We start from the raw sequence: 20707 nt of genomic DNA, 5'->3' as shown, positions 1-20707 counted from the left end.
ATTTCATCTTTTTTTTTTTTTTAACTAATTAAAACAGTGAGCCGAAGCAAAGACGGAGCTTATGCAATTAAATTATCTGTTTTGGTGGCATGATTTAAAGCCTGAACACTGAACCTTTCCGCCTGAATCTACTGCTGAAAAGACTCGATTTCACAGCTGATGATTATAACATTGAACTATAAAGAGTTTGAAATTAAAGAGTATCTTAAAATTGCTTCTCAATTTATCAACAGTAACACATTGTTGGTTTTGCTTTGTATATTTTAATCACTTATACCCAGAGGAAGAGTCAAAGGTGGTAGTAATCTCACTTAAATATACTATTAGACAGGGGAGAGTGATAATTACCTTTAGAGGCAAATATATCATTTCTGTAGCCTCTGATTTGATTTCACCCCGTGGGTGCTTTTCTTTTATTTTTCCCAGTAGAACGAGACGATTCGGCTTTAAAAGCAAACGTTTTTTTATCGGAAAACGGCTCCAATCCTGATTTCTTCATATTTTAGCTTTCGGACCGTTTGATAGATGTGAATGTTGATTTTGTTTCATGATAAATGTCACGTTTTTCTGGGTTTGTCATCAGAAATGCTACATTTAGGGTCTTAGAACTTCTGTCCGATTGCTTCCCATTTCTATGGTTGTTATTGATGGTCTCGATGGAATGATGGTCCTATGTGCTTAAATCAGAGACCTTCTGAAACCAAACCTCCCGAGCATCCTGTTTTATGCTAAACCTTGAACCTTTTAATCTGGGTAGATAAGAATTCCAGCTTTATTATTATTATTATTATAACACCTGATTATTTTTTAATACTAGTTGAGCGCCGATATTTAAGTGTTTATCGGGTTGACTTGGAATCCTCCCTCCTTTTGGAGTATCGACATTCTCACAGGAGGAAATAGTCTTTTTTCCATTAGTTCTTAAGCTGAAAGATTGTAAAACAAGTCTAGTCCAGTAAGCCGCTCTGGAGTTTGAAAGCAGAACATTTATGATCTCCACTCATAGAAGAAGCTTGAGCTTTCGACTAAAATGTTCTTGGTTCCAGAACGCTCTAAGAGAAGCCCGATTTCATGTTTCTAGATCCAGTCCGACGAGGACTTTTAGGCAATCATTTTGCACATCGCTTGGAGGTAAACAATCCTGGTGGTAAAAGGAAAGAGGGAGGTATAAAGTCTGGTTGGATTCTGGTCCTCAGGAGTGACTACCCTTTTACTTGTTATATTAACTGTCTTTTTTTATTTAATTTTTGAAAACCCCTTTGATCCACCCAATGCTCCTTTATTCAGGCCCAGAATGTTGGCGTCTAGGAGAAAGCTGCTTTAAATGTATTTCTGCTTTTCCAGCGCACAGATGTTGGAAACGGCACGGCAGAACCTACAGGAAGAACTTCTAAAAGTCCAGAGTAACTTCCTCGAAGAGAAGAAAAGACGGGAGCAGCAGGAGGCCCTGGTCAGACGTCTCCAGAAACGCGTGCTTCTGCTCAGTAAGGTAACAGATTCTATCCTCCAACGCTGTTTTTTGAGTCTTTGCTGACCGAATTAATATTGCATTTTTGTTTCTTATTCAAAAGATGCAACGGGGTTTATTCACTAAATGGACAGTTGTCAGTTGTGTTTTAGCGCCTTGGCTAAACCCTAGGAAGAGCTTGGCTGGCCCTGTATAATGTAAAATTAAATCAGGGAGATTTCTTCTCTCCCATTGAATTATGCATTTTACGGGGCTCTTCTTCCAGGAGGAACCCGCCATTGTTGGCCCTTTATAATAGAGGGTATATATATATATATATATATATATATATATATATATATATATATATATATATATATATATATATATATATATATATATTACTATAATATTCTACATTAAGATTCCATGATTAGTCAGCTGGCCAGAAGTTCCAGCTCCCATTGGCTGCATGCATTTTGCCTCTCAACCCGCTGGTATTGCGTGATGTGTACCAGGTAATACATCATAAAGATGGCTCTGCTCTCAACTTACAGCCGTTTTTGTGATGCTTGCCCCTGTTCTTCAAATTTAAGAGAGGAATAATGTATTCTAGAGTTCAGATTACTGAATCGCAGTCAGTTTCGCCCAAACCGCTCAATCCTCACGGGCGGGATCTGGTCGGATGTATGCGGCGTATTTGAGAATCTTCATCTAGTTTAATATCTCAGATGTTTGCAATAAATCGTGATCCTTAAAAGCCCCATTGGAGAAGGAGTCTATTGATTAGCGTCTGTCAAAAGGGGAGAGAGACAGAAGAACAATCTTCCTCCCTAGACTCAGAAAACACTTTAAGATCTTAACTTTTCCCCCCTAGTGCTGTAGGGACGTTATAAACTGCCTGGCCGCTTGTGTATGGAAATGAGAAGTGAAATTGCTTGTTATATTGCAGTACGGTGTCATATCAGGGCTCAGAAACAAGCAGAGAGAGAAATAATTGAAATGAACCAGATTTACATGATCTCCTGTTGTCTTTTCTATCAAATTGAAGACAGATCGCATCATAAAAGAAGTTCTGCTTTGCAGGGATATACAACCTAAGGTAGAGGTTAATTATATAATCAGCGGCTTCTTTATAGAGCCGCTGGGTAAGCTGGCTGCACGTCTCTCCGATGTGATGTCTACCTTTGGAAGTTGAGTATGTTTGGGGTACATGGGCTGTTCCCATAATGCTTTGGGTATCGCATGGGGGAGGGGGCAGCCCCGGAGCCGGGCAGGATGGGGAGTTGTTCCGTAGCATACCAAGGAACGGGAGACAACAATTATACAGAGCTCTCTCGCTCACTCAGGGGGGATCCTCTGATCTCCGCAAGCAACCCATATTCCCATCTGTTCTCAAAAAGCAGGCGTGTAGAATAGTGAATAAGTATTAAAATTAAAATTGAAGCTTAATGAAGGGTAAAAATAAGACTAAAGTTTATTGAGCAGCATGCTCTTATTTATACACACAGAACTAGGTGGGATTAAGTAACATAAAGGGGCAAACGAATATAATCTCCACACTTTCGGGGAAAACGGGGAGCTCAGGGCGAGATGTTGAAGAGGAGTGCATATGAAAACAATCCTATAGTGCAACATCCAAATTCCAACTCCATTCCTAACCCTTGCCTGCCCCCTGCCTCCTTTGGATCCCAGAATTGCCTGTTTTCTCTGGTACAGATATATACAAAATCGGCTTTCCCCCTATACTTGCATATTTTTCTTCTAGAGGAGTTTTTAGCGCAGTATTTGAACCGTTAATCAGGCAGAACTCCGTCTCGTAACTCTGAGATGGAATGATGATGTTTTCCAGCGGGGTGAGTCAGGCGAGCATTGATTTAAGTCGACTGATTGTTTGAAACGATTATGCTGCCGAGGTGTCTCTAAAACAATCAATACTAATCATATAGGTGACTTGCTGTGGCCTATGAGAGCAGAGCTCCCCGGGAGAAGCCGTTCACTTATTATCGTGTTTTCTGAATGTCAGGCGGATCGACCGTTATTCATACCTCGGATCTTTAAATGCTCTGGTGTTCCGTCTTTAAATAAGGCAACAGACGCAAACGTGGCAGAATATAAGGGTTAAGATCCCATAATTAATCAGTTTAATGCACAAATATAAATTATTTTCAAAAGCATAAAAAATAAGTGAGTGTGTGTATATATATATATATATATATATATATATATATATATATATATATGTATATATATATATATATATATTTTTTTTTTTTTATTTTAGTATTTTTTATTTTTAATATTTTCTTCCAAAAGGACAGATTTTATTCATTTTTTTCATTGGAAATGCCCATCATATACACCGTAAGTATTACAATTTAATCCTAAACTTTTGATAGACGTCTTTATATATTAGCACAGATTTTTTTTTTTAATCCTTTGTACATTTACACGCCGGTGTGAGAAAAACATATTTTTATCAAGGCACCGAGCCCTCTCACATTTATAATATTCGTAATATTCAGGGTTTTTTTTTCCCCTTCCTGACAGGCGGAATCGTCGGTTTACAAAAGCAATTTTTTTACAGTAATAAGAATCTCGGATCATTATACATCACGGCTGACCTCGGAGTTAATACTCTGTGGCAACTTTCAACAAGTGTGGAATTAGAATTCCTCCCCGTGATGTCTTCATTTAGTTTTTCTTTTGCGCTAGAAAAAAAAATCTGAATGGAATTTCTTTCTATTCCTATTGATATCCTCACTTCATTGAGGAGATAAAACCACTTTATGGGAGAGTCTACAGGAGAAGTGTAAAGTTTCTTTTTATCATTTTTATTTTTTTTTATTGATATTTAGGTATTCCAGACCAAATATACATTATTTAACATGTATGAAGAAAAGAAAAGGAAATACGTGTATTTACGTTAGGGAGAAGCTGCAGCGCAATGTCCAGTTTTCGCACCACTTTAGGCTGGCTGAACCAGCTAATCGGTGACAAGAAAGTGCTTCCTTTGAAATTAACCCCTTAAGGACATTGGTGCCCCTTAAAACCATAAATGACAATGCACTTTGAGCCCGTACATGTACGGGCTTTGTTGTGAAGGGGTTAATATTGGTATTTCATGGGCATGGACCCCCACCTGCAGCCGAGACAGCGCGGGAGCTTACCGGATGTAAGTATTTAACATACGGAGAGAGAATATTCGCCGAACAAACTCCTTCATTGCAAATAAATGGGGGACGGGGGATGGGCAAATGTTTATAGGGAATCCCGCAGAATCCCGTAAATCCGCAGGGACCGAGCGGCTGTCATATGCGTTAAAGTCCACCCCAAGTGTAAAGGTGAGTCCACGCATCGACCCCCACGCATCGACCCCCTCGCTCACCTGTGCCTAGAGGGATACCAACCTCACTCCGCTAATGAGGACCATGTCGGCAGAAACATATGTCTGGGGTTGTTGGTTTTCTGGCGCGGATCGAATTTATCTCACATTTCGGCCCCTGTGGACAGGATCGGACTGCTTTGTCAATGGAGATGTAAAGGGTTAAAGGTAATCTCACGGGGAGTATTTCTCATGGCTAATATTCATTTTTTTTTTGCTATTCCTTTTTAGGATGACATTTTCAAAGCGACACTTTTACTAATTTGCGATAGTCCCTCATTTTCCGCTAATGAAACGTGACCTCTTTAGCTTAGAACTCAAATGGGAAAACATGTCATCCGGGGAATAATGGTGTTTAAATATAATTAGGGTGCTGTCACCTGATGATTACATGCAGATGTATATGGGAATAGCTGCGTATATATTTCTTTGTGAAAATGTGACATTGACACAAAATTATGTGCATGTTTTAAGGAAAGTGTCTCCTTATAAAAAGTACTTATTTTTCCTGTGCTCTCTTGATCATCAAAGGACTAAATAATGTGTGGCCCCCGGTAGCAATTATATGGGAGGATTCTGCAGATTTCCCAATATGCATTTGCGCCTTTGCCCATCTCAGAGATATACGGTAATTTTGGGCGACATTGACACAAACCTGGTTTTATCTTATTTTATTCCAAAGAACTCCCTTTATCTGCAGATCTGGAGGCCGCCGTTGCTGTCAGTCATGTCATGTTTTGGGTGGCTTTCCCGGCTCAAACACCACACTAAGCTGATGCTTTATGGCAATGCTAATGAAGTCCGTTCCTCCATAGGCTTTCATTAGTCAGAGTGTCCGGCTGGGTGGTTCAGACCGAGCCATTCTATTTCCCATGGTACGCGGAGGATTCAGAGTGTTTGTCTAATAGATTGGACTGAGACTAATATGCAGCTGCCTGAAAATGTTATATTTTAAAGAATGGCACAATATATATATTTTTTTAAACGTCTGAACATGCGTCGCCGCGGGTTTGTTTGCTTTCCCGAGGACGTCTTACGCGGCTCACTGCAATCTCAATCGCGCGGCCTTTCTGTGTTACCGATGCAATCAAGACAGAAGCCCCTTAACTGTGCATTCAATGGCATTGTCTCTGATGTTAACCAAGACGATAATTAAACTATCATAGCTAAATTAGACAAATGGAAACCGCCGTCTCTTGAATCGCTTTTCCGTGATTGTCTTGGGTATTGTAGGTTGTTTAACTCCGTCCGTTACAGGTAGAGGACGCTTGCAAAGCTTTGGTGAAAAGGTGAGATGATCCGTTCATTGAACTTATTGAACGTATTGGTGCTCCCCCCGGAGACTCCAGGTCAAGCCCTGAGACTTCCCATTATAATGTCTTGCATGGCATACAATTTAAATTAGGTGTTATTCTGACTAGTGTCGACTACTACTCCCATAGTCCTCAGCCAGACATTTGTGTATATTGGTGGAACACTGAGATCATTCCCGAGAGTTGTTTGGGTTGCATAGAAACCTTTAGGTACGACAGCTGTTTGTTTGGTCTCTAGTGCAATGTTTAATGGCCGTGTTCTTGCCTCTCCCTGGCCTTTTGGCTTCAGTCGCCTACCCTGCCTGCGCACAGGTAGTCCTGTCCCCTGCGGGGGTGGCTCTCGTACCTGTCTGGCGCTGCACTTTCTGAGTGGCCTCCAGCTTCCCACTTATGATCTGCATTATTCCTTCTCTTGGCCTTAGGTGTTGTAGAGATATGTTGCGTTATTCACATTTATCATGTCTCTAAGCAGGTCACGCTAGGTGACGGAGGCACGACGGAGCGTGTCCTGGTTATGAGGTGAGATTTAAAAAGTCAAGTAAAAAAACACCTACTGCAGATACAAGGTCATCACAGGGCTTTAAACGTGAAAGATGCCGTTAAAAATGGTCGGCCGCCAACACGCATTTCGGTGGAGCAGTTTCTTAGCCACCTGGGTTGGTAACGCTTTGAAAAATGTTTTTTATTTTTTTTATTTTATTTAAAGCTAAATAAAGGAGCCATGTGCCTGTCCCGTGCATATTTAGATAGAGGTCCATTCTTCAGGTGAGATCATTTATAAATAATATGTCCAAATTTGTTATAATTATAGAAAAATAATCTCCGGCGTGAACTTGTTGGTGGAACCCAGCCAAATATGTTAATGGTGAACAGATTCCTGGGAGGGATGTGAACGACGCGTCTCGGTGTCGCGTATATCGCCCTTTGCAGCTTACCTTTGCGAGCTGACATTATTTTGTGTCGTGTTTCCGAGCTCAGATTTTTGTGTATCGGGAGGGGAAATGACCTTTTTGCGAAATTATTAGCGAGATGACCTTGTCGGGAATAAACGCGCATCAACGGGGACCTTGGCGGTGAGCGCAGAGAATGTGTGAGAAAACAGCATCGAGAAAAAGCAATTTCAGGAAATGTAATGAAATCAAAACAAAAATGTCTATTTTTCTGATGGGAAGATGTTTATTAAGATAGGCTTTATGTAAGTGTCTGGAAAGGATAATGTATGTAAACTGCTTATAGTTTCAGGGTAACTCCTTCAGTACTAGACAAAACGTAAGGACCCAAAACGGTGGCTTTAGGGCCAGAAAGTGGAATTACCCCTCACAAAGTTGGACCCTTTGAATCTATGCAAATTCCAGGCATGCAGATCACATCTTGGTCCATTCTGTAATAAGCTAAAAGGCCTGTTAATGACAGAGAAGTGACGATATTTATCTTCCATTCAGTTTTGCTTGCTGATGCATGTAGTAAAGGCAAAGCAGGCCAAAGAGAGAGAGATGTTAATTGTGAAAATATATTTTAGTCATTATTCAGTCTGCCGGTTTTCTGTATAAGGCCCCAGTAGGTGTTCTTTGGAGTAATATGTCGCTGTCCGTATAGAGACTTCTCTGATTTGAAAGTTCAAGTGTAATCGTTCCTGAAGTAGCTCCGTGTAAACGCTTTCCTTCAAGGAGTTACTACCCCGGTGTGTGAGCAGCATGACGTCCTGCGATCGTCCACAGTTTGGGCGTCTTACATTGAGCTAAACCCTACGCCATCTCACAAGAGAATTATGAGTAACCCATGTTGCTTTGTTGCCTTCATAAAGTCTGATAAAGTTCCAGACAGATAAGTTGACACCGGTAAGGACCTGTAAGACAGGGAAAACTGTCGACGCATAGAAACCTAAGGAGCTTCATGGAAGACCTCATATCTGGTCACTCTGGTGCTTGGGTGAGGGATACACTCAAGCACTTAGTTTGACCGGCCTGGTTTATTCACATACTTGCATGAGCTAGAAATTCCACGGTGGGACGTGGTCCCTAAAGACGTGGCTTTGAACACTCCAGCGATCCCCTTCTTCGGAAGAAGACCAAGAGGATCCCGCCTTACCTTGGTCTTTTGTCCTTAGGTGAGTGCGGTCCCAAAGGAAGAAGAAGATTGGGGACCTGGTGGTCCTCTGTGGCACAGTCACCTTCAAGCTTCTTCAAAAGCATGATACTTTTATGACATTAACACAAAACCCTGTTTATTGTGGCAAAAAATTCCACACTAATCACATAAATATATAAATGCTTCCCATTAACCCAATGAGGGACTGAGAGTTGTGCGAAACTTTGTATTTCTTATGTTAATGAGCTGCGTCTGCAGAGTGAATATTTACCGATCGTGCCTTAGAGGACCCTCGTTTGACGTGCACATTAGTTTTAATTTAGCATTTAAGTGCGATACTCGTTCAGCAAACATTGCCACATATAATCTGTTCCGATGCGGTATTAATTGTCATTGTTGTTCAACATTAATTGCCGTCAACCTAAATGACTGCTCGAAAGCAATCTTGCTTTTGTTACCCCCGAGGGACCTTCGTAAATCATACCTTTAAGTCTTTCACGTCGTTGAGAGTTTGTCAGTTTTGCAGCAGGACCGTAACAAGGCTAGAAAGCCATTGCACGCCTGTGTGCGGCTGCCACCCCACGCCATTAAAATGAAATGGTAATTAAGGCGCGTGCGAGCAACATATGGGCATCTTATGCCTATTTGCAATGGCATTTGCTTTTAATTAAGCTGTGCGCGCTGCATATTATATACCTGAATATATTTGTTTTGAGTTCATTTTTTAAGGCTTCGCCCCTGCATTGCTTTTGTACAACTTTCATTGGCATTCTGGTCTGCGTCGAAATGTTCTTGGTACATCTTTACCGCAAGTTAGATCTTGGCCATTATTAGCATTATCATTCAAAGAATGCACTTATCACAAACGTTATGTCATCAGATTTGCTGAAACGTGGCGTTGCCGAATTCGATGTTCTGAGTCGTTCCGGTGCTAATATTCCTTAAATTCTGTGTAGGTGTTTTAGCCGTTGGCATAAATCTCCTTTGTAATTTTTATAATCCTCATCTCCCGGACCTTTGGCTCAGTAATTTCATCTGTATTCACTTTACTGGGATAATGGTGGAATTAGTGTATTATGCTGATAATTCATTGACCTGTAGTATCTCCTACATACGGTGTAGACAGGAATGCCATCAGACAGAACAGTGGATAGATTATTAAGCAGACTTTAACAACTGGTGACTCCAAATGGTTTCCTTGTGATACAAGGAGATTCTTTTAAGTTCTCACGATCACTGACCATACACTAAGCCCAGGTTCGATATCAAAGGGATCGTTATGAAGTTTGAAATCCAGTTTTTAACGTTGATCTTTTTGTATTCACTAACTTGAAGCTCAATGCAATTTACCAAGACTCTATTCAACCCCCATGACCTTGGATTTAGATCAATCCAAGGGGAATCTCAAGTTTAATGTGAACTTTGCTATTCAGTGCAGTTGTGTTGGGTCTCATTGGAAGACGATTCCGTTGGACCGTGCTTCGGCAAAGACCTGAAAGAAAAACAAATGGATCCCACCGGCTTCCCTGAGTCTTTCCATGAGAAGAAAGTGCCTATTTGTTTGAAGACACTCTATATTTTGAGTACATGTTAAGTAGTGTTGGGAGTCACCAACTGGCAACATAGTTTTATTCAAGACCATGACACAATTGGTATGTTTCATCTCATCTCTTCCTGAGGCACCATCATGATTTCATGCCCCCCCATTCAACAATATTTGGGTTATTTTATAGCTGCCAACAAAGTTCTACTCAACTTCAAGATCACCGCTCTGTTGGAGTCTTTGTTCTCCTCTGTTCCTGAGCCGCCCTTGCGATTGTCATGTAGTCAGGATAATGGACCCACGGAGGGGAAGGCCGCCTTGTCAGACCTTAATTGTACCAGTGTTGGATCCAATTTCGTTCTGTTGATACTTATCAGGATTCTATAGCTATAATGTTAGGTGAACTGGACAGTTTGTCAGACATTTCTATCCATCACCAGCATATGACAATATGTTTTCCGAAGGAGATGTGAAATGCAGAGAGTGGTGCCTGATTGAATTCCATCACCTTTTTTCAATAGCTTGCCGGAGCCGAAAATAAGAGCCTTAAAACTCCAACAACTGCATATTGTCTGTTCTCATGTAACCCCTTGACTTTATCTTCTCCCGACAGACTCGGAATGACACCTAGTTGCTATGTGCCAACATTTTGTAATTAATGATATTTTTCAGACTTTCTTCTAAACCTCCCCATGCCTCCTGCTGCTGTACTTCAAGGCACTTATCGTTCGTCAGTCCCCTGCGCTACATTCTTTTTACCAGATTGCTTTGTATCCATGGTGTGCCAGTGGCTCTCGAAACGTTACTTTGAGTTCCAACCCATTTTATCGGATTTGGTTTATTTCTAAATAGTGAATGATGGGTTATGACGCGTTTTTCTTATCAAGCCTTTCCTAGGAAATCAGAGTAATAAAGCGCTCTCTGTATGTTGCTTTAAAAGGGTTAAGTATTTTTTTTTACATAAATCGCTACATCGCAGAACGTCAATGGGAGGTCCGAGGAAGTAGCCTGTAATTTAGAAGATGCAAGCTGCTTTCTCAAAATTTCAGGAGAGCTTAAAAATACTTTTCTAAAAAAAACAAAAAAACATTTTATTGGCTCGTGTTGTCCATTTTTCTGTAATAGTATTTGGGATAAGAAGTGAGCAAGAAGCTCTGTTAACTAACTTTAACAGAAACAATAAAAAGAATAATAAAAAAATAAATAAAAATTGAATATTCCGTACCTACCCCAATTCCTGTGAGATTGTGGAGGGAGTATGGCAGCGCAAGTTCACCGGCAACCTATCTACCTACTCTTATCCCAACCTGTTCGTTGTATTCACAATAAAATAAATAATAAAAAAAGAAAAGAAAAATAAAATGAGGCAAAAAAAGGATGATGTTAATTAGTAGTATTGTTTCTTTGTCTTTACTAGTTTAGCCTACGTAGTTTTAAGTTCTTTGGGGCAAAAAGATTAAAAGGCTTTTCATAATCCTGCCTTTGTTTTGCTGCAGACGTTATTTACAGACTTTATAACGTGAAACCTGTTTTTTTCCTACTTTTATTGATGTTGCTATTTAATATTTCATATGAAAGGAAATATGTAATGAAGGCATTTTCATTCTTAGTCAAATTTTAATTTTTAATAAACTTTTGCCCAAGTAGGCATTTAGTCTTATCTCGCCAGACAGATTCCGAGCCGCGCCATGGTGAACTGATTGAAAAGAAAGCTCAAATGAGCCGCTGGAAATGGGATATTTCTGCTTGACTTGCCGCGGGATCTGGAAGCTGTAGTCACCGTAACGCTGGTTACCCGAGAAAAGAATTAGCAATTGCGTTTGCGGCATTGCCAAAAAAAAAAAAAAAAGAATTGGACTGGATTTTTAGGAGGTAACAATGACTTGTCTGCAACTGAAAATATTGTGTTTAACCCTTTGTGCAATGGGATTTATAGGCTTATTGAACTAGATAAGTAATAGTCTTAGTTATTTAATTGTTATTTTATTTTTCCTCCTAGCCCCTCTTGTTGTGAAAGCTAATGGGGGGTCTGTCCTAAGCCCGGCAGCTTGGGAAAGATCCATAGGGAGAACTGAAACGTGTGCCCCCAGTGCCTGTGAAGTAAGCACCGTGTCACATGCGCATGCTCAGTACTCCAGAAATACTACCGAAAGGTGGGCTGTGAAGCACAAGTCCTAGTAATTGACCAGAACCAGCGACCCTGAGCATTAGAGACCCTTCACCTACTAGCGTTGCCACCAGGAGGCGCGGTGGTCGCTGGGATTCCTGTCCTGTCCACCACATCCCCGTCAGGTTTTCTCTCGAGTTCCGGTGACACCTGCGGCTCTTCAGATAACGAAGGACCTTTTATAACTCCTTTGCTGGAGCGTTGTATTCTCTGGCCCTGCCGTATTGAGGGCCCTGCGTGTTTGCACAGCATATTTCTTTGGTTTTGACCCCTGGCTTTGGACTCAGATCCTCTTTAGTTCTTTTGCACCTCATTGGATGATTGTGGTTATTTGGACTTGGACCTTTGGCATGGACTCTGGTTATTCATTTTGGATTTTGCTTGGGTAGCGTTCCCCTCGGTGTATGACCTTGGCTAGCCTGACTCCATTTTTGTCTGCCAGTTCCTACCAATTCTATGTCGGCGTCTCAGAAAAAGACCAAGGCTGCAGCAGATGACCATCTCCAAGCAGACGTCCCGGAACCTGCATTCCCCATGCCTGGTCCTGGGCAAGAACCTGTCCCTACACAGACAATCCAGCCTGTCCTGGTACCTGCCACTGCGGCAATAACGCTTCCAAAAACCGGGTCTATGCTGATCACAAAATAAAAGTAACTTTAAGAATAATTTGGAGCAAACTGAAGCTGCCGGTAGTTAGAATGAAAGGAAACTGCTTTTGAGCATGCCACCGAACAGATTATATTAAACACCAAGAGACAAATATTCGCGATCAATCTGTTCGTTATTACCGGCGGTATTGTTTCTTACATTATTTCTTGCTTTCTAAGTAAACTTTCATGTATTCTCGGCGCCTACTTAAGTCTTTTTTAGGCTTTTAGATTCTGCTGTTCTCGGAACAGAAGTGCCGGGTTGCAATACTTACGCACAGTTTGAGATGGAGTAAATTTTTGCTTGAGCCGTTTAGATACCATTTGCGTCTTTTAAAGTCTTCCCACCCGCCGGCACCAATTTGTATTTGGAAAGCAGCCTGTCCAAATGCGTAGCAAGCTTTTTTTTTCTTTCTCCCCCTTCCCAGGGCAAAATGTACGCGGTCAAGCAATTAGTTGTAACGGCCTCCACCAGAACTCTTTAAGGCTTATTAAGCAAAACTCTTCCGGTTGGAAGTCTGCTGTACCCTTTTAGACAATTACAGCAATTCTCCTTTATTCCTATACAGCCGTCGTATAACTTTGTCCTGCAGGACCCGGTGGCTATTATCGCAGGTCCAAAGGATATAACGCTGCTAGATAAAATGCGCCCACAGGTGTAGTTAGTGCTTTGCAATTGGTGTAAGAGTACAGAGAGTGTACGGTAAGGGCAGCGGCTCTTCAAACATAATCGGAAGGGGAGTATAAAACATCAGAGGTGCTTCCAAAAACGTATTCTCTAAGCAAGGGGTCTACTAATTCTTCTCTAAAAACTCTCTGCAGATAGCTGACCCTGGGTGTAAGCGTTCGTCATCAACCTTTCCTTTGCAGTGTTGGCGACTCCGCTGCTGCGTATGGTCATTATCTAAAACTAGACGGCCAGAGGCTTAAGATGGAATTTATGGAAGTTTTACTTTGAGGAGCGATACAATGAAGAATTTGTCTGCATAGGAAAGACAGGAGGTCATCCGGAATCTAAGACGAGACCAACCACTCGCTTGAGGTCTAAGTCTTTAGGTCCGGAAAAACAGGCAGCCTTGATGGGTCGAGTGCCGTGACGCTCTATGTTCCTATGTGATTGTATTAGCCGTCCAGAAGGCGTCACACATCATGTAAACCCGTAATCCTATCCTTGAACTGTACAGATTTAACCCAAACCAGTTTTTAGTAATAATAAATTTTTTTCAGTATGTTTAATTTTACTGAGCCGCTTCCAGTGTAAAGATCATGAATCATTAGTCCGATAATATGTTGTTCCACCGGGTCTTTACTGGAATGTAGGCCTTCTTCATGTCATTACGTATTTGAAACGTATCATCTGTTTACTTTCTCCTTTCTTTTGTGTTTTTCTGAATTTGGCCTTGGCAGATATCATCTTTTTTGCGTATTCTCTACCGATACACAAACTTAATCTATGTCAGCAGGTACATGCGCGAGGATTGGTTTCTATGGTAAAATTAACGGAGACATCGAAGTTGAGGACGGATGAGAACCAATTGGTGTATCTATTTTCCCATTTTTTCCTAAAGGACTAAAACCTTGTTACTGTCCCTGAGTCAGGATAGCTTTTTTTCCTATCCTATGCATGTTTAAATTTCCTCACAGTATTAGCCTCTACCACTTCTGTTGGGACTCTGTTCCATCTCGATAAGGTGGAATGTGTTACGTCGCCTGTAAGCCTCTCACCGTCTAGTTTTAGAACGACCTATTGTTCTAGCATTTCTCATCCTTTCATGTTTTAAGTACTCTTGGTGCGGTCTGACCAGAGATCTGTAAAGTGGCAGAACCTCCTCCCTCTTGGTTTTTCCGACGTTTTATTGCATTGCCTACTTACCTTTACTGCCGAGTCCCCAATACTATATTCTGCCTTGGGATTTTTTTTATGTCCCAAGTGCGTTATTTTACATTTATCAACGTTAACCTACAGCTGCCACACTTGTGACCATTCCTCCAATTTACTTAAGTTATTTACCATCTGAGTTGTTCCACTCAGAAGGTCTACCCTACCAGTAACAAGTCCTTCCTCTGAATACACCCCATTAACTACAACCTCCTGCCATTGCCTCATCCATTCGACTATTTCAACATCCAAACCCAAAGAACGCAATTTATTTATAAGTTTTCTATGGGGGCAGTGACGAACGCCTTACTGAAATCTAGATATGTGGTATAGACAGCTCGTCGCCAGTCTACTATCTTAGTTACCAAGTCAAGTCACCGATCTCTTCAGTATGACCCATTTTATGGCCAGTGTTTGTCTTTGGAGCCAGACATGCGCTCGGTTTTATAGTCCTGTTAGCAATGAGTGCGGCTGAAGCCCCTAAACTCAATAACCCAATACTGTCTGCCGTGTAGTGTATGTATAGATCCTTCTGGAAACGCAGTGGAGGGACATTATTACCAGTGTTATGTTTTGCTCTGTGACAGTCGGGTAATTTGACCATAGTATTAAGTACTTCATGTTCTTTTTAATATCGAACCTCAAAAATCTTACCCTGCTGGTAGCCTGAAAGAGCCGAATGTTTCAAAATAATTGCTCGAGTAGCGCTCCTCTGTGTCCTCTTTGTGCGCGCACATTTTAATATATAATATTTCTACTTAAAGGGATAGTAATATCTGAACCCGGCTGCAAGAAAATCTCGGTAACCTTAGCAGCAAAAAAGAATTTGGCGGTGCTGAAACAATCAGTAGACGTTTTTATTCAAACGTTATAAAAGTATTTAAATCATATTTAATGAGGCATTTGCGCTTTCTTGGCAGACTCGTTAAAGTTCCTAAACCATTTAATCTCCAAACCGGAGCCGCCATTTTTTTATTTTTGTTAACTAAACCGGGGAGATCTTTGGCCATCAAGAAAGCAGATGAGCAGCAGGCAGTCTGATCCTTGACCAAGTCCTGACACGAGAGATTTACAACCAACCAATCCCTGCCATGGAATACTTCTAATTATTTAGTTGGCATGACAACACGTTCTTTTGTTTCTTTAAACATATGTAATAACACGAGGCCTTTGTTTGGAAGCTTAAAGGGACACTCCAGCCATCGTGTGCACTTTAATGCATGTGATAGCTGAGTGGTCCCTTTAAAAGTCCATGTGGTCTACAGAATCCCCCATATACATTTACCACTCCCCCCCCCCAGCTATATGCCGGCCGGGGGAGATGTGTTCAGCCAATGGAGCTCTGGAGCTGCAGCTTCTTCTCTATTTTGGCTGGTTTAGAGAATACACATTAAAGTACTTAGAATACTTTAGAATGTGTTATTTTTGGGAAAGCAGTCATTGACACTGGAGTGTCGCTTGATTTTTACTTTAGATTTTTAGTCTCAGCGTTGATTACCTTTTTTTCAAGTATTTTATAACTCGTGAATGATTTTGTTTTCTCTGAACTCCACGTATTTATGCAGCAGCACGAGGAGAACGTAGCCTGCTAGCAATGTGTTTAGAAGGACGGTTGCGCTGTTGCAGGTGCTGGGTCCTTTTGTAGAAGAAGCTCCTCGTAGAGCACAGTTGCGTGGCGCGTTCTCTTTCCCGTTACACGCCGACGGTTTGACCCGGCAGACTGGCGCTCTGGCTCTTTCGTGAACCCGCACTCATACAGCATCGTGGACGAGTCCTAAATTAGCCTAATTGAGCTCTCATGCTTTGTGTTGTGTCCCGTTGCGTTAACAGAGTCACGTTGATTGTGGAGGCTTTTATGAGGCAATTAGGGTGGGTGTTAAGGAATTCTGTGACTGCGAAGAGGCGTTGTTAAGGACATGAGATTGGCAATAGACTCGTTTAAAAACGTTTGGGTTTTTTCCAGCCTCGTGGTTGTAGAAAACGATCGCACACTGGGAGAAATATTGTCAGTGGTCTCGTACACAAGTGCGTGTGTAGGAAGGCGGTTTTTGAACATGTCGGATGCAAACAGCAAAATGATTCCGAGATGTTACCAATGGCATTTAAATCATATATGAATCTTAATGTATATAAATGTATGTGAATTTAAATGCATACATATAAAGTTGTAACAAAACATTAAACTGGCTGAGTATGTATTGCATTTATTACATTTATAATACATATCTATATCTTTTTATATATATAAATTTAACAATTTGAAAATAAAGCTGTGTAATCTACAACAAATACTTTTTCTGAAGGTGGTTGAGTAGTTTTTTTTATTTCTTTTGTTTAAATGTAATACTTTTAATAGCATGTTTAATAATAATAATAATAATAATAATATACATCTTGTAGCTTTCAGAGCACGCACCCAATATTTGTACTTTTCGCCCTTCTGAAGACTGCACACCTTGTCTGAAAGACAACATGAGTGCCCAACATGCCCTTAGTCTATAGAGATGTAAAAATAAATAAAATGAATAGCCCCCTAAAAACTTTTTCCAATAAATATGCAGTTTGGGTCCAGATGTCTTCTTGTATAAGAAGTTGTATAATATGAAAGCATAGATGCCCTACCTTGAGCTACAACTCCCATCTTATCATACCTGGAGCTTCCTGTTGTGGGGGAGTGCCTTTGTAAGGGGGAGCGGCTAGCTGTGTGCAGGGGCATGGGTAGGTTAAGAACGCCTCAAATGGGCTGGCAGTAGGCGGGGAAGTAGGACGTTAGTAGGCGTTGACAAATGTCACTCCTCTGCCTGGAGAAAGTGACTCAGGGAAGCAACACTTGGCTCTGAGACTCCGGAGCATTCCCAGGTATGCCCACCATCAAGTCAGCCAAATGCATGCAAAGGATCATGGGAATTTAGGTAAAGCGTATCCGTACAGATGACTGAAGCAGAGCCCTGATGCAGGGTATTAGCTGTAGGTGATTCTGTGCCCGTGATATATTATAGAGCAGTCAGAGGAGGACTGTGTGTCCTTCTTTGTAATTTGTCATCCACGCCGTACATCTTTGGTATGAGCCGTGAATCCAGCGATCAGCCTGCTTGTGTATTCCGGGGCAGACGGCTGTTCATCACAAAGATTCCTACCGCTGTCCATAATGAAGCAATTATTGTCGAAGCAGAACGCTCCTATAAATACTAATAAATATGTATTTTATGCAAGGGTGCCTGTTTTAGCAAAGTTAACCAAGCAGCTTTATTTAAATGGAGAATACGTTCTTTGTAGAGAGGTCTATAAAGTTGGCTACGGGGTCTGTTTTTGAGACGTAACAAATATTGACGTTTAAGAAGTTTGGTTAATAGCGCTATTCCTTTCCATGTGGTATATTTTGGTAAACGGTTACTCGCTTCCATATCCGGGTCTATCAGGGGATTTACAGACGGGCAGGGAGGGGGATGAGTGAGAACACAGAGTTATTTTGTGACTATTCTTTAAAAAAAAAAAAGCAATTTAGGTTTAGAGGAGATTATATGCTTAATACATGCCATGTCTCCTTAATCTTCTAGTTATAAGTCGTGTCCTCCTCCACTGGTCTTGGGATGTATGAAATGATCTGCAAATGTGCTGAGCAATATAATGTTGATGGGAGCAGCCACAGCTATAGGAAGGCCCTTGATCATTAGGCCGCATTACATTTATTTGTGTGCAGAAGGAATTAGAGGCATAAGAACCATCCTACTATGTAAAGTATGACTTATCCAACATGGTTTAGCGACGTCCAGATAGCCCTACGTGTCACGACCACTGAGAAGAAATGGCGGAGTCGGTAAATTTCCGTGATCACACATCAAGAAAAAGACACCTTAGCTCTTTTTGTTTCTCTCCTAATCGGAGGAGAGCCGCCTTATGCTTCAGCCCTGTTCTTGGAGTCTTGGTGTAAGGGTGTAAAAGGATGTTACGGTCGTTCCACTTATGCCTTATTGTTCAGACCTTACCCAGAGGATTCTGTACACTACCGGAGACCCCATATCCAGAAGTTTGTAGATACTCAAGAGCTAGTACAAAAGAGCGCTGCTAAAATGCTGCCAGTCTTTTATTATCTATATATGTACATCACGGAGGACAGATGAGAGCAGCCGGGGGGATCGGATACCAAACATTTAAATATGTAGAGGGGGGAAACAATACAGTAAAGAGGTATATTTCAAAGGGATTTAGAACTTCAAATCACACAAGTTTTTTTTTTATTTATTTAAATACGCTGATGGTATTTATTTTTTTGTATATTTAAGTTTGCTGCTGTGTGCTGTTGACTTGATTTATTTGAAAGGGTAAAAAATAGAATACAGAATAGTTACTGATTGATACAATAGTCACATCTGGCTTCAAACACGTTTCCATTTTTTTTTCCGCTCTTCATTTTGTCGGGCATGCTTCTGCTCATGCTTTTATTAATTATCCGAGCTTCTGAGCCTAATGAGAGGAAAACAGTTGATATTTCAACTGCTGCAGAGAATTCATTAAAACTCACTGTCAGCATTGATTAACAGCGTCTCCTTCTTCTGACTGGTAATGCAAAGGTAGGCAGTGAGGAGAGAAAGGCGAAAGATGATTACTCCACAGAACCGGCTCGTACGTTGAAGAGAAGTCTACTTTAAGGTTCACACTAGTTTATTTTGCGTCAGAATCCTTGTAAGGCTTTTGTTTCTGATTTGAGGTAGGCTACCTAGAAAATGAGGCTTGAGATGGAGCAGCCCGAGGTCTGTAAGGGCTATCTGGGGGAGAACCATCCGTCAAAGGAGGGAGCTCTGGATGTTGTTGGTTGCCACTCGACTTTGCTTGGTGAAACTATGTTCAGTGATGGGTCATGAGCTACACTTAAGCTCACGTCTCGCGGCTGATCTGAGCCTCCTGACGCCTGTCTGGCCCTATTTTCACATTGTCTACTGAGAAGTCTCTACATTATGGGTTTGGGATGGGGAAAGATGTCCCTGTTTCTGCTCCTGGTTCTTTCTTGGTTTGTGAGGACACGCAGAACCTTTTGTTTAGGTTTACCGGAGCAGAACATTTCCACCCGGCTTCCTGACATACTCCTCATGCCCTCTCTTTCCTTCTTTTCCGCATCTAACTCAGGAAGGAGCAGATCTGGGGCCACCAAGGTACTCCGAGCAAGAAAATACTCAGAGGAGCCCACTCAGGACCCTTCACTGAGAACATTTAAAGGGCTGTGTGCATCATATTATGAAGGCTGCCGAGTTTGGTGTCCTTGCTAGCCGTCTAAAATATATTAGGGCAATCTTATGCTACTTTTTGGCTTTAAAAGATGTTGATATATGCGATATATTGAGGTCTACTCGTGTCTGTTTTATTCCAGTTGACTCACGCATTGCACGCTCCCATCTTTCGCTCTACCAACGACAAAACATTTTTTTTTCTTTTCTTCATCTTAAACTTTGTATTTTCTCCCTCTCTATCCCCGTTGCGAAAGGCGAGAGCGCTGGACTGAATGGAATATGGTGTCTGTGAATGGAAGCGGTTTTGAGATTTATTGATCAATAAAGCAAGCAATTACAGCCTGTTTAGAAAAAGATGGTGAAAAAACCCTCCTCATCCTGTCCTTAGAGCAGCATTGAGCGTCCTGTAATGATAACCCTTGCATCTTGCTGAAGACCATAAAAGTCAATAGCAAGATATAGGATTTCAATAAAATTATGACACTAGATAAACTTCACCCCAGGAACACATTTTCGCAGGGGATCGAGCCCTGCCTCCGTTAGATTTGTAACTTTAATTTTTCCCTCATTGATTTTGTGGGCTTTTCTTGCATTGTTCCTAATTAGGTGGATTCTTTAAGCAAAGAGTCGTGTATTCCGCAGAATGGACTCATACGAGGATTAAAAGCTCAATTTAAACTACTTTGGTATGCCTGTGTTTTTAGTGCAGGAACGGCATGAAAATGACTAACAGGGGGATTTTTCTTGTAATTATTTTTATTTCTGACTATTGTTCGCATTACATTTTCCGTTCTGTTCCGGAGAATGATTATGCTCATATATATTTCTTTGTTGACCGCGACAATATGCTAAGAGTTTGGTTACATGTCCATTGCTCTGGTGTTGATGACAATTCAACACCTTCATGCAGATATTGCTTGCTTGGCCCAATTCAATGGTCCACTGCTGGGTAGTTGATGCTGGGACTGTTGGCAGCTATTAAAATGTTATCTTAAGCACAGAGATAAGGACAT

The 20707-nt window shown here is 41.2% G+C and overlaps 1 protein-coding gene across 1 annotated transcript in view; it reads left to right on the top strand.

Moving 5' to 3' along the window:
* MAD1L1 (mitotic arrest deficient 1 like 1) overlaps positions 1-20707 on the top strand; it is a 229047-nt gene that overhangs the window by 56161 nt on the left and 152179 nt on the right. The window contains exon 11 of the mRNA XM_053470470.1: positions 1345-1489. Within this exon, the coding sequence (XP_053326445.1) occupies positions 1345-1489 (145 nt within the window). The remainder of the gene's footprint in view (positions 1-1344; positions 1490-20707) is intronic.

The sequence above is a fragment of the Spea bombifrons genome, chromosome 7 (genome assembly GCF_027358695.1).
Source record: "Spea bombifrons isolate aSpeBom1 chromosome 7, aSpeBom1.2.pri, whole genome shotgun sequence".
In the NCBI taxonomy this organism is placed as follows: domain Eukaryota; kingdom Metazoa; phylum Chordata; class Amphibia; order Anura; family Pelobatidae; genus Spea; species Spea bombifrons.
This window is presented reverse-complemented; position numbering and strand designations above follow the sequence as displayed.